The 11,816-nt window shown below is 45.8% G+C and overlaps 1 protein-coding gene across 1 annotated transcript; it reads right to left on the bottom strand.

Annotated features, from left to right (window-relative positions):
• Nucleotides 1-5,759: 5,759 nt before the first annotated feature.
• Nucleotides 5,760-8,020, bottom strand: LOC123112989 (probable cytokinin riboside 5'-monophosphate phosphoribohydrolase LOGL9). Its single transcript, XM_044534089.1, has 6 exons — nt 7,695-8,020; nt 7,486-7,583; nt 7,252-7,282; nt 6,945-7,115; nt 6,731-6,874; nt 5,760-6,188 (listed from the first exon to the last, which is right to left on the bottom strand). Exons 1-6 carry the CDS (start codon nt 7,887-7,889, stop codon nt 6,087-6,089), a joined length of 741 nt encoding a protein of 246 aa, XP_044390024.1. The 5' UTR covers nt 7,890-8,020; the 3' UTR covers nt 5,760-6,086.
• Nucleotides 8,021-11,816: the final 3,796 nt, after the last annotated feature.

Here is an 11,816-nt window from a genome sequence, read left to right as displayed (position 1 = left end):
GACGCGACGCTCTGTAAGGCAGCACGACACAATTGCGGCTGGGTGTCCGGCGGTGGCGCCCTGGTGTGTATGTGCCAGTGGTTGCACGACATGAGGTTGGTGGTGTGTGCTTCGCGGGATGGGGCGGTGTCTCCCCGATCCAGATATGCAGTTGGCGGCTCCTCCGGCCCCGCAGGCGACGCGGGCCGGCGCTAGCGGTGGGGCTGTTGCTCAGCCGTCGGTGGCCTGCATCCGGTGGTTCGACGACAGGGGATGCGGGCTGGCGGCTAGCGTGGCAGTGTTCATGGCCGCCGGGCTTTTGGTGGTGGCGCAGGGAAGTGGTTATGCCACCCCTTCTCCTGGTGATGTGCGGACATTGCGTGAAGCCAGTCTGGTACCGGCCAGCAGCTCGTGCCGCAATGACAGCTCTGGATCTGGGGCTCCCGCTCGGGTGGACTTGTTGGACCCATGGCGGGTCGGAGCTCGTGCTCTGGATAGATGGGGTTAGGCGTGGTCCGGGCGTTGCTCACAGGCAATATATGAGGTCCTTCTCCCTACAGGTGCGGTGGGCGTCGACAGTTGTCGGGATTTGGTTACACGGTCGGCTAGCTTGGCGTCCATGGCAACGTCGTGCGAGCATGCTCGGCGATGGCCTTCGGTAGTCTCGAGGTCTTATCCCTCCTGGTCCACCAGGACTGGCTGGGGATGCAGGCGTGGACGCCTCCTATAGTGGAGGTGTCGACCCAGGCTCCAGACTGATGTCGGGCTAGGAGTGAAAGGAGGCACCTTTCGTTCTTTCGACCATGGTTGGGATGATGTGTTGGAGATCGTTGGCGCGCGGTTCTCGGACATGGATGGCGGTCCACATGGGTGGCTCTCCGGCGGGTTCCATGGTGGTGATGGTGGCTACCACTCTTGGTCGTGTGGGCGGCAAGAAGGGTAGAGGTGGGCGGCTCAGGCGGTCGTTGTGTCCTGACAGTGATGACAGCCTGATCCGGACCTGGGGAGCTCTTCTCATCGCGCTTGTCCTGAAGAGCTCATGGTGGCACGTTGGAGTTACCGAGTGAAAGCTCGGTGCTTTGGCGCCGACGACTCCGACGCTTGCGGGCGTCACTCTCTTCATGAAGACGTTGTCGAGGTGCTCATTTTCCGTGTCAGGGTTCCGGGGTGAAGATCCTTGTCCGCTCTGGACTCGGCAGCAGCGACACTTTACGATGTTGCACGGAGTATGTAGATTTTGCGGAACTTTGTAATCATTGATCAAGCTTATTTAAAAACATAAGGAACTATGAATATCAGTATCATTCAGTCATCAGGGGATATATATTTGTATTGTTTTTATTAGCAAACATGCCCGTGCGTTTAACGGGAGAAAAATAAATACTTCAGCAAATCCCTTAAATCTTTCATAATGTCGTACTTGAAACAACATGATAAGTAATGTTGTGCAAAAACATAAAGGTGGAACGATTTTTTAAGTGCACTTATTGCGTCCAATCTATAGGCAGCAAAATACCTGCCTAGTTGTAGGAAACATATATAATAGACATTTTCACAATACCCAAGATAAAAAGAAAAGTACTAATTAACAGTGCATCGTAACTTTCAAAATGATGAACATGCAAGATAATACCATATATGGAATCTACATATTTTTCTGAACGATTTCAGTATATAACATGTTTAATTTCGTGTCAGGGTTTGAAAGATATGAATGTTTCAAAAAGTATTTGAATCTGTCAAAAAAAGAGAAAGGTTAAACTGGGCCGAAATTGCAACATCGTGCAGCCCATCTGCTAAGCATCGCTTCGGCGAGGCATCTCTATCTTACGCCAACCGGAATTCAGAAAAAACATCCCTCTTTTGGGGAGATAATTAATACTATCATTTTTTGTTGGAATTAATATCATTTGTTAACTAGCCGTGTCCCGCAAGACGTGTACTAGCTGATCTACGACCTGCCAGTCGTTCAGGTAGTAATAGTTGAAATAGCACCACGTCCAACGACAGCCAGTACTTCTAGGCTACTGTAGTAAGCTAGTAGTACAGAGGATACGTACAAACGTACGCAGACACATGCCCACACAGGATGACGAACACACAGTTTGACACAAAAATTCACTGAACAGTTCCGACCATTCCGCTGTACCACCGTACACGCACTGACGGCGTACCGGTACCTAAAGAACCACCACGCACCGGTACGCGCTTTTCCGATGCATACGTAGGCGTGCAGTGCAGGTACGTTCACCGTCCTCGCGCTACAGCGGCCGGGCGCGGGCAGATCTCGGCCGGCCGGCCGAGATTAGGAGGGTCATGCATGCATGCATGCACGTACTACGCAGCAGTTGGCCGTACGTACGTGTGCCGCGGTTCTGTGGATCGATCGAGTGGTCCGGACGCGGGGCGGGCGCGCGCGGGTGACGCTGGGTCGATCAGTAGCTAGGGAATACTACAGCTTAGCTAGGCAGAGACTCCTACCAGCTGCTGATCTGAGTTCAATCGACCGGCCGGCCGGGAGGATGGCCGGTCAAGAGCTAGAGCTAACGGGCTACATCATCAATCACATCGTCCCCGTCCATCCCGCTACGTTCCGTCTGTCCGGCTGCTTGTTGAACTCGACGGAACAGGGCCTGGGGCGCCATGATTGCCACCCAGAGCTTCGCTAGCTAGTATGTGCGTGGTGAAGTAATGCGGCGACGGCACGGTGCTGCACGCAAGACATGATGCAGTGAAGGAAGAACGAAGGGGCCAGCTAGGAAATTACTCAGACACTAGGGTAGGGCTAGCTGCTGGGCCGCCTGGACCGGAGGGGAGCGCATGCATGCAGCGACAGTGAACTAAAGAGCTCTGGAGGCAGGCACAGAAGGGGCAGCCCGGCCGGAAGAAGTAAGGGTATGTTTGGATTGTGCCCCATCTAGCCCTACCAAATTATTGGCATGGCCAACTTGAAGGCACGACCAAAAAATTGGCAAGTTATGGCTGTTTGGTTTGTAGCCCATAGCACTTGCCAACTTTTTGGCAAAACCATTGGCCAGCGTTTGGTTTGAAGCCAAATATTTGGCAACCTTGATTGGACTGTGTTTGGTTTGGTTCCAAAATGCATGCCAGCCAAAAAGTGATCAGCATCAGACACTACCTCACATATATCACATGACATTAATACAAATTTTCGATTTAGAAACACACACGGACACAAACTGTAAGCATGCATTTTCAGAAATTGACATTGACATGGTTCAACTAATACATTAGATAACTCATATTGTTCGATACATCAGATTAATCATCAAGGAGGCTAAATAAAATTCACATAGTAACCAAGTGTTTACCAGACCAAGTAAGTCATACTAGTCAGACTAGCACCAAGTCTGCTCCATATAAACAAAATATGATGCACCCAGCCTACTCTATATAGACAAAATATGCATGATGTATGTTACCCATGCTCCTAGCGGTAAACAAAAGGAAGCCGCAATCTCTATCTAGTCATGTGGCCATTCAGTGAGCAGTTGCAGATCCACCATTGCCACCATCTTCTTGAAACCGAGGCTCGAAGAAGCTAAGGACCCACTGTCCAAGAATTGTTTCATCAGCATAGTTGAGGTAACTACGGAAGATATCTTGGTCTGGCTTGGATAGATATGATACAATCTCAAGTTTATCCTTAGCTGGTATGGTAAGGGCATTTATCCGCTTCCAAAGGTTTGCATATGGATCTGTAGGTGGCATTGGTTGCACAGAAACAATAGGAGATGCAAGAGAGTCAGCTAGCTTCTTGATACTGGCTGCCATATCATCATTAGATATCTTGCCCTTCTTGTTTGCTTTCCCCTTAGTTGGCTTCTTGGAAGGTGAAGATGACACGTGCTTGCGCTTCTTGTTTACGTGCTAACTCCCCCATCGCACGCAGGACAATATTGAAATATCTGCTCACTGTTTCACTAGATCGCCAGAACCAAAATCCAACAGACGAATTTGTGTGATGCTGACCGACCATGTATAGGAACACTGCAACTTGTTCCTCTACCGAAACATGAAATGTGTCACTTAACAACTCCTTCTGCCTAAGCCTGTTACATAGCTTGTAAAATACAGCTCGAGTCATCCTTAATTGCTTGATGCATGTTGCATCCGATGTGTCAATGAGCCTAATTAGTACATTAGTTCTGTAGATGCCTCTCTGAACTAATGGACCATACTTCCTGCCTTTACCTCTAAATTTTCTACCATCTCTGCTTCTATACCAGAGGGCCAAGAGTAGAATAATAACACAGAGAGTTCTCCGCCTCAACATGTTGTAATAATAATATCTTTGTTGATCCATGTCCATCTAGGTCAATATGAAATGTACAAAAATATGAATGAGCTAACTTGGTACATCATTACAAATGATTACTTGCTAAAAGATACATGTTAGAAAGCAAACCTGCTTCTAACCAGTACCACGGATGCACAACTTGTAAAAAAATTAAACCTTGATGGACAAAAAATCGAAGCATGTCTCAGTAGTTAATATGTATATCCAACTTCAAAAAATCCACCTTAATGTTCTAAAAATAGAGACATACATATGGCATAAAAAGGGAAGAACAGACCATACTACTTTCAGAACCATACCTGGTTAATTAACTAATTAACATCATTATTCTCATGTGATTTGACTTGCGTCAAAGAACATGGATCACCCACAAAAAAACAAAGAATATGGATGAGAGTCTCATATGTTTTTACTTGCAGCAAACCAAGAACATGCACGGGAGTCCCATTCCAATTTTACTTCCAGCAAACAGGAGGATTCAGCAAGCAATATCTCAGATCTAGCAAGTAGTACCTCCGTACAATACATACATCCAGAAGGGGATGATGGGGATTTGAGCTCACAAATCAGACCATAGAAAAGGGGATCGGAGTAGTGTTGGATGGGGATTTCAGCGGCTGACCTTGGAGCGTAGCTTGACTGGGAGAGGAGGGCGAGAGGTGGAGCAGCGTCGCCGGTCGCCGGCCGCCGGAGAAGCTCGCAGCGACGCAGAACGCGGCCGCTCGGTGATTGGATCGAGAGCGCTTCTATGCGAGGAGATAAGAAGAGAGATGGGGAAAGTGGCGAACGGGTGGGGAAAAATCAATCGTGCCTTTTATATCACGGTGGCTGGCTCGCGCCAGATTTGGCAGCCAATATTTTGGCGGCTGATTTCCGCGCCGCTGTTTCGCCCGCGAGTTGGCGAAAACGATACGCGGGCGCGCCCAAGTCGACGATGGCGAGCCAAAAATGGTACCAGACCAAATGCTAGCCAAATATCTTGGGCATGACCAATTTTTTGATAAGGCTAGTGTTGGTCACCATCCAAACAGCCCCTAAAGGCCGGAGGCCGGAGGGGAAACAAACAAGCAGGCCCGCCGTCCCGTCGGTACTTGCTGCTCTTGACTCACCATCGCTGCGTCTGGAGTCTGGACTTGCACTGAACCATCCGTCAAGTAGTCGGTCAGTTAGTTAATAATACAGACGCCACGTGTACAGAAACACAAAAGCCACATCGATGCCCTTGTTCCAGTTCATCAAGCACGCAGACAGCCAACAGGGTTCAACTAATTAACGGACCAACCAACCAACCAACTAGAACTAGCACTAACGGGATCGATCGATCGATCGACTTCGTACATGGAGGTCAAACTAGCCAACAAGTAGCGAGCACAAACTTACTGCGCAAATATCCCGTCAAAAAGGAAAGAATAACCACTGCACAAATGATCTAGACAAACATTTACCATACACACCACTGTTCCAGATAAGTTCAGTACATCATCAAAATAGATACTACAGCACTATTACACAGTTCCAACCAACTACTTCCTCCGTCCCATAATGTAAGACGTTTTTACATTACGGGACGGAGGGAGTAGTAATTAGCAGGCACAAGCTGGAACGTGTTCGAAGTAACACGCACGAATGCATGCACCGTTTCTCCGTTCGTACTACATGCAGGAATGCATGGCGTACGTGTGATCGTACCAAATTAATTAGTTAACCACTAGCGGGCCAGTAATCAGTTGGTGTCATACAATAGTAGTAATAAGGTAAGTAGCGTAATTGAGCAAGTGTCGATCCATCAGCGGGCGATTTCTGCCTGGAGCGTGGCGTTGTAGCCGACCTGCTCGATCTCCCACCGCAGCTTGGGCGTCGCCGGGTCGTCCACCACCGCCACGTACTCCTGCACGTACGCACGCATGAATTAGTTAATTAATCATATCAGAGAATCTGGTACAATATGGCTTTGACCTCAGATTCATTACTAACTAATCTCAAAAAACGTTTTACATTATGAGATGGAGGGAGTAGTTAATTAATCATATCAGAGAATCTGGTACAATATCAGCTCATCTGAGCAAAAATTAGAGACGGGTGCCACTGCCTACTGACTCAACCTATTTTGTACCTAAGCAAAACGAAGATCAACTCTGCCAGAGTACGATACACACTTAGCAATCATGACAACTTTTGGTGTACACAGCTGATGGAGAAAGAGAGTTGAACTCTCAACTGATACGTGTAGCGATCGAGCTAGGACGACTAATCAAAGAGTAGACGTACTCTCTCCGTCCTATAATAAGACATTTTTGCAAGCTAGTAGGCCGGAAGAAGCACGCAGACGACAAGTCAAGCACTTCATAGTGTGTGTGTCTATGTTCAAGAAGCTAGTCATGCGTTCAAGAAGCTGACAGCACGAAGGAAGGTGCGTGATTAGTTATTTACCTCGAGCTTGCGGACGAGGCTCCTGGCGTCGGGCGCGCTGACGAAGATGTGGCGCTGGGATGGCCTGATGAAGCCGTCGTCCACCGCCTTGTCGATGAAGGCCAGCAGGAAGTCGTAGTACCCATCCACGTTCAGCAGCCCCACCTACATAATTCCGCCATTAGCAGAGCTAAGTAACTAGAGCAGCTAAGACCGGTTATTTGATGAGCTTAACTGGCTTGGTGTGGATGCCGAGCTGCGCCCATGCGATGACCTCGAGCAGCTCGTCCAGGGTGCCGTAGCCGCCGGGCAGCGCGATGAAAGCGTCGGCGTTGCGCGCCATGGCCGCCTTCCGCTCGTGCATCCCCGACACCGCCACCACCTCCCCCACCGTCTCCCCGGTGATCTGTTCCATTTGGCATGCATCAATTACTTTATTAGTACAGTAAATTAGTACTTCTACAAGCTAGAAGAAGCTTCGGGCACTCCGCTATTGCATGCATGGTCTCCTCCTGTCCTGTGGTTGGGGTATTGGTACGTACCTCCTTGCCCATGAGAGTGGTAGGTATGACGCTGCACATCAAAGAGAAAGCAGAAACATGACTGCAGTGAGCAACTTGGACATGGATACTGTTAATTAGGCCAGTTGGAGAAACTTCAGTGTCTACAGAAAGGTGGCCACAGTAGTACTAGTAGATGAAGAGAAATGAGGCCATCGATCGTCAACTAATAATGCAAGAGGATATGTACGTAGGTGCATGCACGGATCGACTCACCCGATGACGTGGCCGCCGGCCTTGTGGACGGCCTCCGAGACCTCCCCCATGAGCCCCAGGCTGCCTCCTCCGTACACCAGATCCATCCGACGAGCAACCTGCACCACACACGAACGCATGCCCAACATACTCACCTAACGAACTACTATAACTAACAAGACATCATACACAAAACGTGTGTAATTAGCTTGATCGTCTGTTACACGTACCAGTTCCTTGCCCAGCTCGACGGCGGCGTCGCGGTAGCTGCTGCGCTTCCCGGAGCTGCTCCCGCAGAACACACACACCCGCCGGAAACGAGGCCCCTCCAGCACCTCCACGGCGGCGCGCTCACCAACACCGCCGCTCCGGTTCTTGGCCGCCGCCGCCGCCTCCTCCATCCCGCCGCCGCCGCCGCCCTGCATGCCTCCTAGCTAGGTTAGCTGCCGACTGCCGTACGTACCGGGCGTGGCGAGGAAGGAGAACAGTTGTGTGGTGCCGTTCGCTCTTGTGTGGAGACTATGGACTGCTGGTGGCGACTTGAAGTTGCAAGGAAGCATCAAGGCGGGTGCCGGCAGAGCCGACGGGTCGATGGGTATATATCATGGCATGGGAGCTAGCGCAAGGGAACAGGAGTTGGTGATGAATGGTACAGAACCAACTGTAGTAGGAGTACAAGTGTATCTTTTACCACAGTTAACAATTCTGATCGACCAAGCATGTGTGGTGTATATACACGGGTACATACCATACCAGTGCTATGCATGGCCGCGTGGTCGGTCCAAAATGCTAGCCCGGCCGCCCGTCCAATCAGGGAGGGTACGAGTAGCTGCTATGACCTAGCTGAGCTGCCTGCCTCCCGTAGTACTCCAGTGGCTTGAATATACGCATTGATAGTTCAACTCGCAATCCGTCGAACTGCAAAGCTATGCGTACTGGTCCATCCATCCAGTCCTAACAAATCTGTAGAACTGTTGGTGCCATGCCCATGCTATGCCTATGCCTGACAACTGGAGTATATCTTTATTCTATCCTAATTCAATTCACATGTCAAATTTCAGAAGAAAAAAGACGACCAAATTAGAGACTCTGTCATGTCAGGTGTGAGGATTTGTATTCTTTTATCTTTTTGAAATGGAACACTTGTATATTCCATTACGACACAGCCAGATCGCCCGTCACTGCACTGATTACATCATCAGGGTAGCTTGTGACCCATTCGCAGTGTTCATCATGAGCTAAACCTGCACCCATAGAAGCCAATACATGTGTTGGCTTGTTACAAGATCTTGGAACATAGACTACAGAGGCCTCGATAAAAAGTGTGCTAAGCTTGAACTTAATAGAGTATCACTCAACATGACTCCTAAGGGCGCCAGGTCTAGGGATGACAATGTGTACCCATTACCCACGTACCCTACGGGTAAAAACCCTATTAGAGCAAGGGTATCGGACAAAAGTTACCCATGGGTATGGGTATATAAATAGGAAAATCTAGAACTCGTCGGGTAGAGCAGGTACAGGTATGGGATTGTATAACCCATACCCACATACCCATGTACCCATATAAAAGTAGACAAATATGCCCAAGTTATCTCTACACTTTGTCGTGAATTTGTGAACTCAAAATGTATAAATATGGGACGTGTTTTGATGTTTTGTTATTTACTGGCAAAGTGATGTTGTTTATTAAATGTGCTGTTATTTAAGATGTATTGTTATTTATAAGTATGTGTTGCTATTATAATGTCTTGTTTATAAAATGTGATTATATGTTGCTTTTTATGACTGTGAGTTGTTCATGTTGATGCTTTGCAAAGATGGGCAATTTTACCCGTGGGTACCCATCTACCCTGTAGGGTAATGGGTATAGGAAAAAATTATATCCGTTGGCAGGTATGGGTAAGGGTGATGGGTAAGCTCAAGTGGGCGGGTAAGGGTATGGGGTGACTCCAGCCGTACCCAAATCTTGTGGGTGCCATCCCTAAGCGTGAAGAACATCCGAGCAGTTATGTTTCCGACAGTTGTTGCAAATCGGACATCCGACGTTTCATCTCTGCAGAGAATACCCCAGCCACATGATCCTGTCTGTTCACAAATGGATGCATCAGTGTTGATCTTCACCATATCATTCGATGGATTCTCCCATCTACATTGTTGCACCGTTTGTGGTTTGGGTTTTGGCACCAGGAATTCGCACCATTCATCAACATGGTGCTTGACAGTAAACCTGAAGGCTTCGACCTCGAGTCTCTTGAACCGTTTTGCCCTTCCTGGGCACGAAAAATCATTTCTAACGTCATCGCTGTGTGGTGGAGTGGGCTTGATCAATCAGGTGGATCCAGCTCACCGGGTAAGGCAATATACATCAACACCCAGTTCTCTTCTATTTTGGATCTCTTTATCTGATTTTTCATGTATTTCAGAACATATATGCAACTCATCCGACCATTTTTTTATTTTGAAAAATGAAATAATTTTAAATTAACTTTCATACACATTTTAGATTTCAGTTCGTAAAATTATTCAACAACATTTTCAAAAGTCAGTTTTCTGAGGCGGAGTTATTTTAGTGACATTTCAATGTTCCAAACTTTCTTATATTCATATTTCATTTAGTTTTAAAAATATATTACTGTTTCAAAAAAACTCCACAAATATAATATGTGAATACTTACACACATTTTAATTATCTTATGCATATTTAAATCAACTTAAGTACCATTTCATTCTGTTACCAAACATCTCATTGCTTTAGAAATAAGTTACGAGTAACATTCATAAATATTAGCACAAATTTTGAACGAGTGCAGGTGGGATCCACATGCATGTACTCATATTTGAAAAGTAATACAAACTATGTGCCTTGTTCTGTAAATTTAATAAAAGTAGCTCACCAATCTCAAAGCATGTGTGGATATCAAATACAATTTTTTTAGGGGTATACAAAATTTGGTTTGGCATCTAGTACTAAGCAAATATTCCAGCCTCTCCAAGCGACCTAGCCAGCGTGTTGCAAATATTCTCTTACTGGAGCTTTTATGGTGAAACCACGTTTCCAGGAAAAAATAAACGGCCCACCAAATCTTTTAGTTTTCTGAAACTGAAATGTTTCCAATTTAATTATCACAAACATTTTACAGTTTTCATTCAAATGTGTTCAATTATTTCCATGACATTTTGAAAAGTCATTTTTGAATACCAACTTATTATAGTGACATTTCAGCATTTCAACTTTAGTGCAAATATTGTATGTAAAAATCAAACAAACTTTATTATTTCAGTCATATTTAGTTATCCTCATAAATAGTTTATTGTTTCAAAAAAGTCAAAAAAATATAATACATGACTACTCACACATATTTTAGTTATTTTACTCATACTTAAATCATTTTAAGAATCATTTCATTATTTTTAGAAGGTTTGCAAATATAATTCATAAATAACAACACATTTTAACAAGTGCAGGTGGGGACTACAAGCATGTACTAGTATTAGCAGAATAATACCGATATATGCATTGTACTGTAAATTTAATAAATGTAGCTGGACATTCTCAAATCATGTGTCCATCGTAAAAATCTAAGGTTTGGAGTCAGGTATTAAATACATATTCTACCTTCTTAGAGCCAGCCAGCCAGCATGGGCCAGTAATACTACTACGCGTGGACAACCATTTTGGTTCTTCGGGGGGGGGGGGGGGGGGGGGGGGGGGGGGGGGGGGGGGGGATGGTTGTGTCACAGAAGCTCCAAGCGGTCCCACCAATTTATTTTTTTGAAAAGAAATGTTTTTGAAATAATTTTCGTAGTCATTTTAAAGTTTATATATTCAAACTTGTTCAGTATTTCAACAACATTTAAAGAAAGTCATTGTTTTGAATTAGAGTTATTTTAGTGGCATGACAGTGTTCCCACTTTGTCTCTAAATATTTCTTAAAATAATCACCCAAATTTTAAATATTCCAGTCATATTCAACCGGTTCCAAAAATATTTTATTGTCGAACAACGTCCACAAACATAATACATGAATAATCACACAAATTGAAATTATTTTACTAGTATTGATATCAATTTAAGAAACTTTCCATTCAGTCACCAAACATTTCATTATCTTAGGAATATTTGCAAATATCATTCAGCAATATTCACACACAGTTTGAACAAGTGCAGTTGGGGTCCACATGCATGTACTCAAGTTTACAGATAATACAAATGATATTTGCATTGTACTGTAAATATAAATGAAAGTAGAACGCCAATCTCAAAGTATGTGTGGATGGCCGATACAATTCTAAGTTTGACATCTAGTACTGAACAAATATTCTAGCTTCTCGGTGCCAACTAGCCAACA

The sequence above is a fragment of the Triticum aestivum genome, chromosome 5B (genome assembly GCF_018294505.1).
Source record: "Triticum aestivum cultivar Chinese Spring chromosome 5B, IWGSC CS RefSeq v2.1, whole genome shotgun sequence".
NCBI classification, from domain to species: Eukaryota; Viridiplantae; Streptophyta; class Magnoliopsida; order Poales; family Poaceae; genus Triticum; species Triticum aestivum.
Note: the sequence above shows the minus strand (reverse complement) of the source record. Positions and strands in the feature narration are given on the sequence as shown.

Excerpts from the sequence above, each read along its gene's own strand:
- LOC123112989 (XM_044534089.1), bottom strand. The coding sequence starts at position 7,889 with ATGCAGGGCGGCGGCGGCGGCGGGATGGAGGAGGCGGCGGCGGCGGCC. Across the intron at positions 7,584-7,694 it reads TCGAGCTGGGCAAGGAACTG|GTTGCTCGTCGGATGGATCT; the intron begins GTACGTGTAACA and ends TGTGTGGTGCAG. Across the intron at positions 6,189-6,730 it reads GCCTCGTCCGCAAGCTCGAG|GAGTACGTGGCGGTGGTGGA; the intron begins GTAAATAACTAA and ends GCGTACGTGCAG.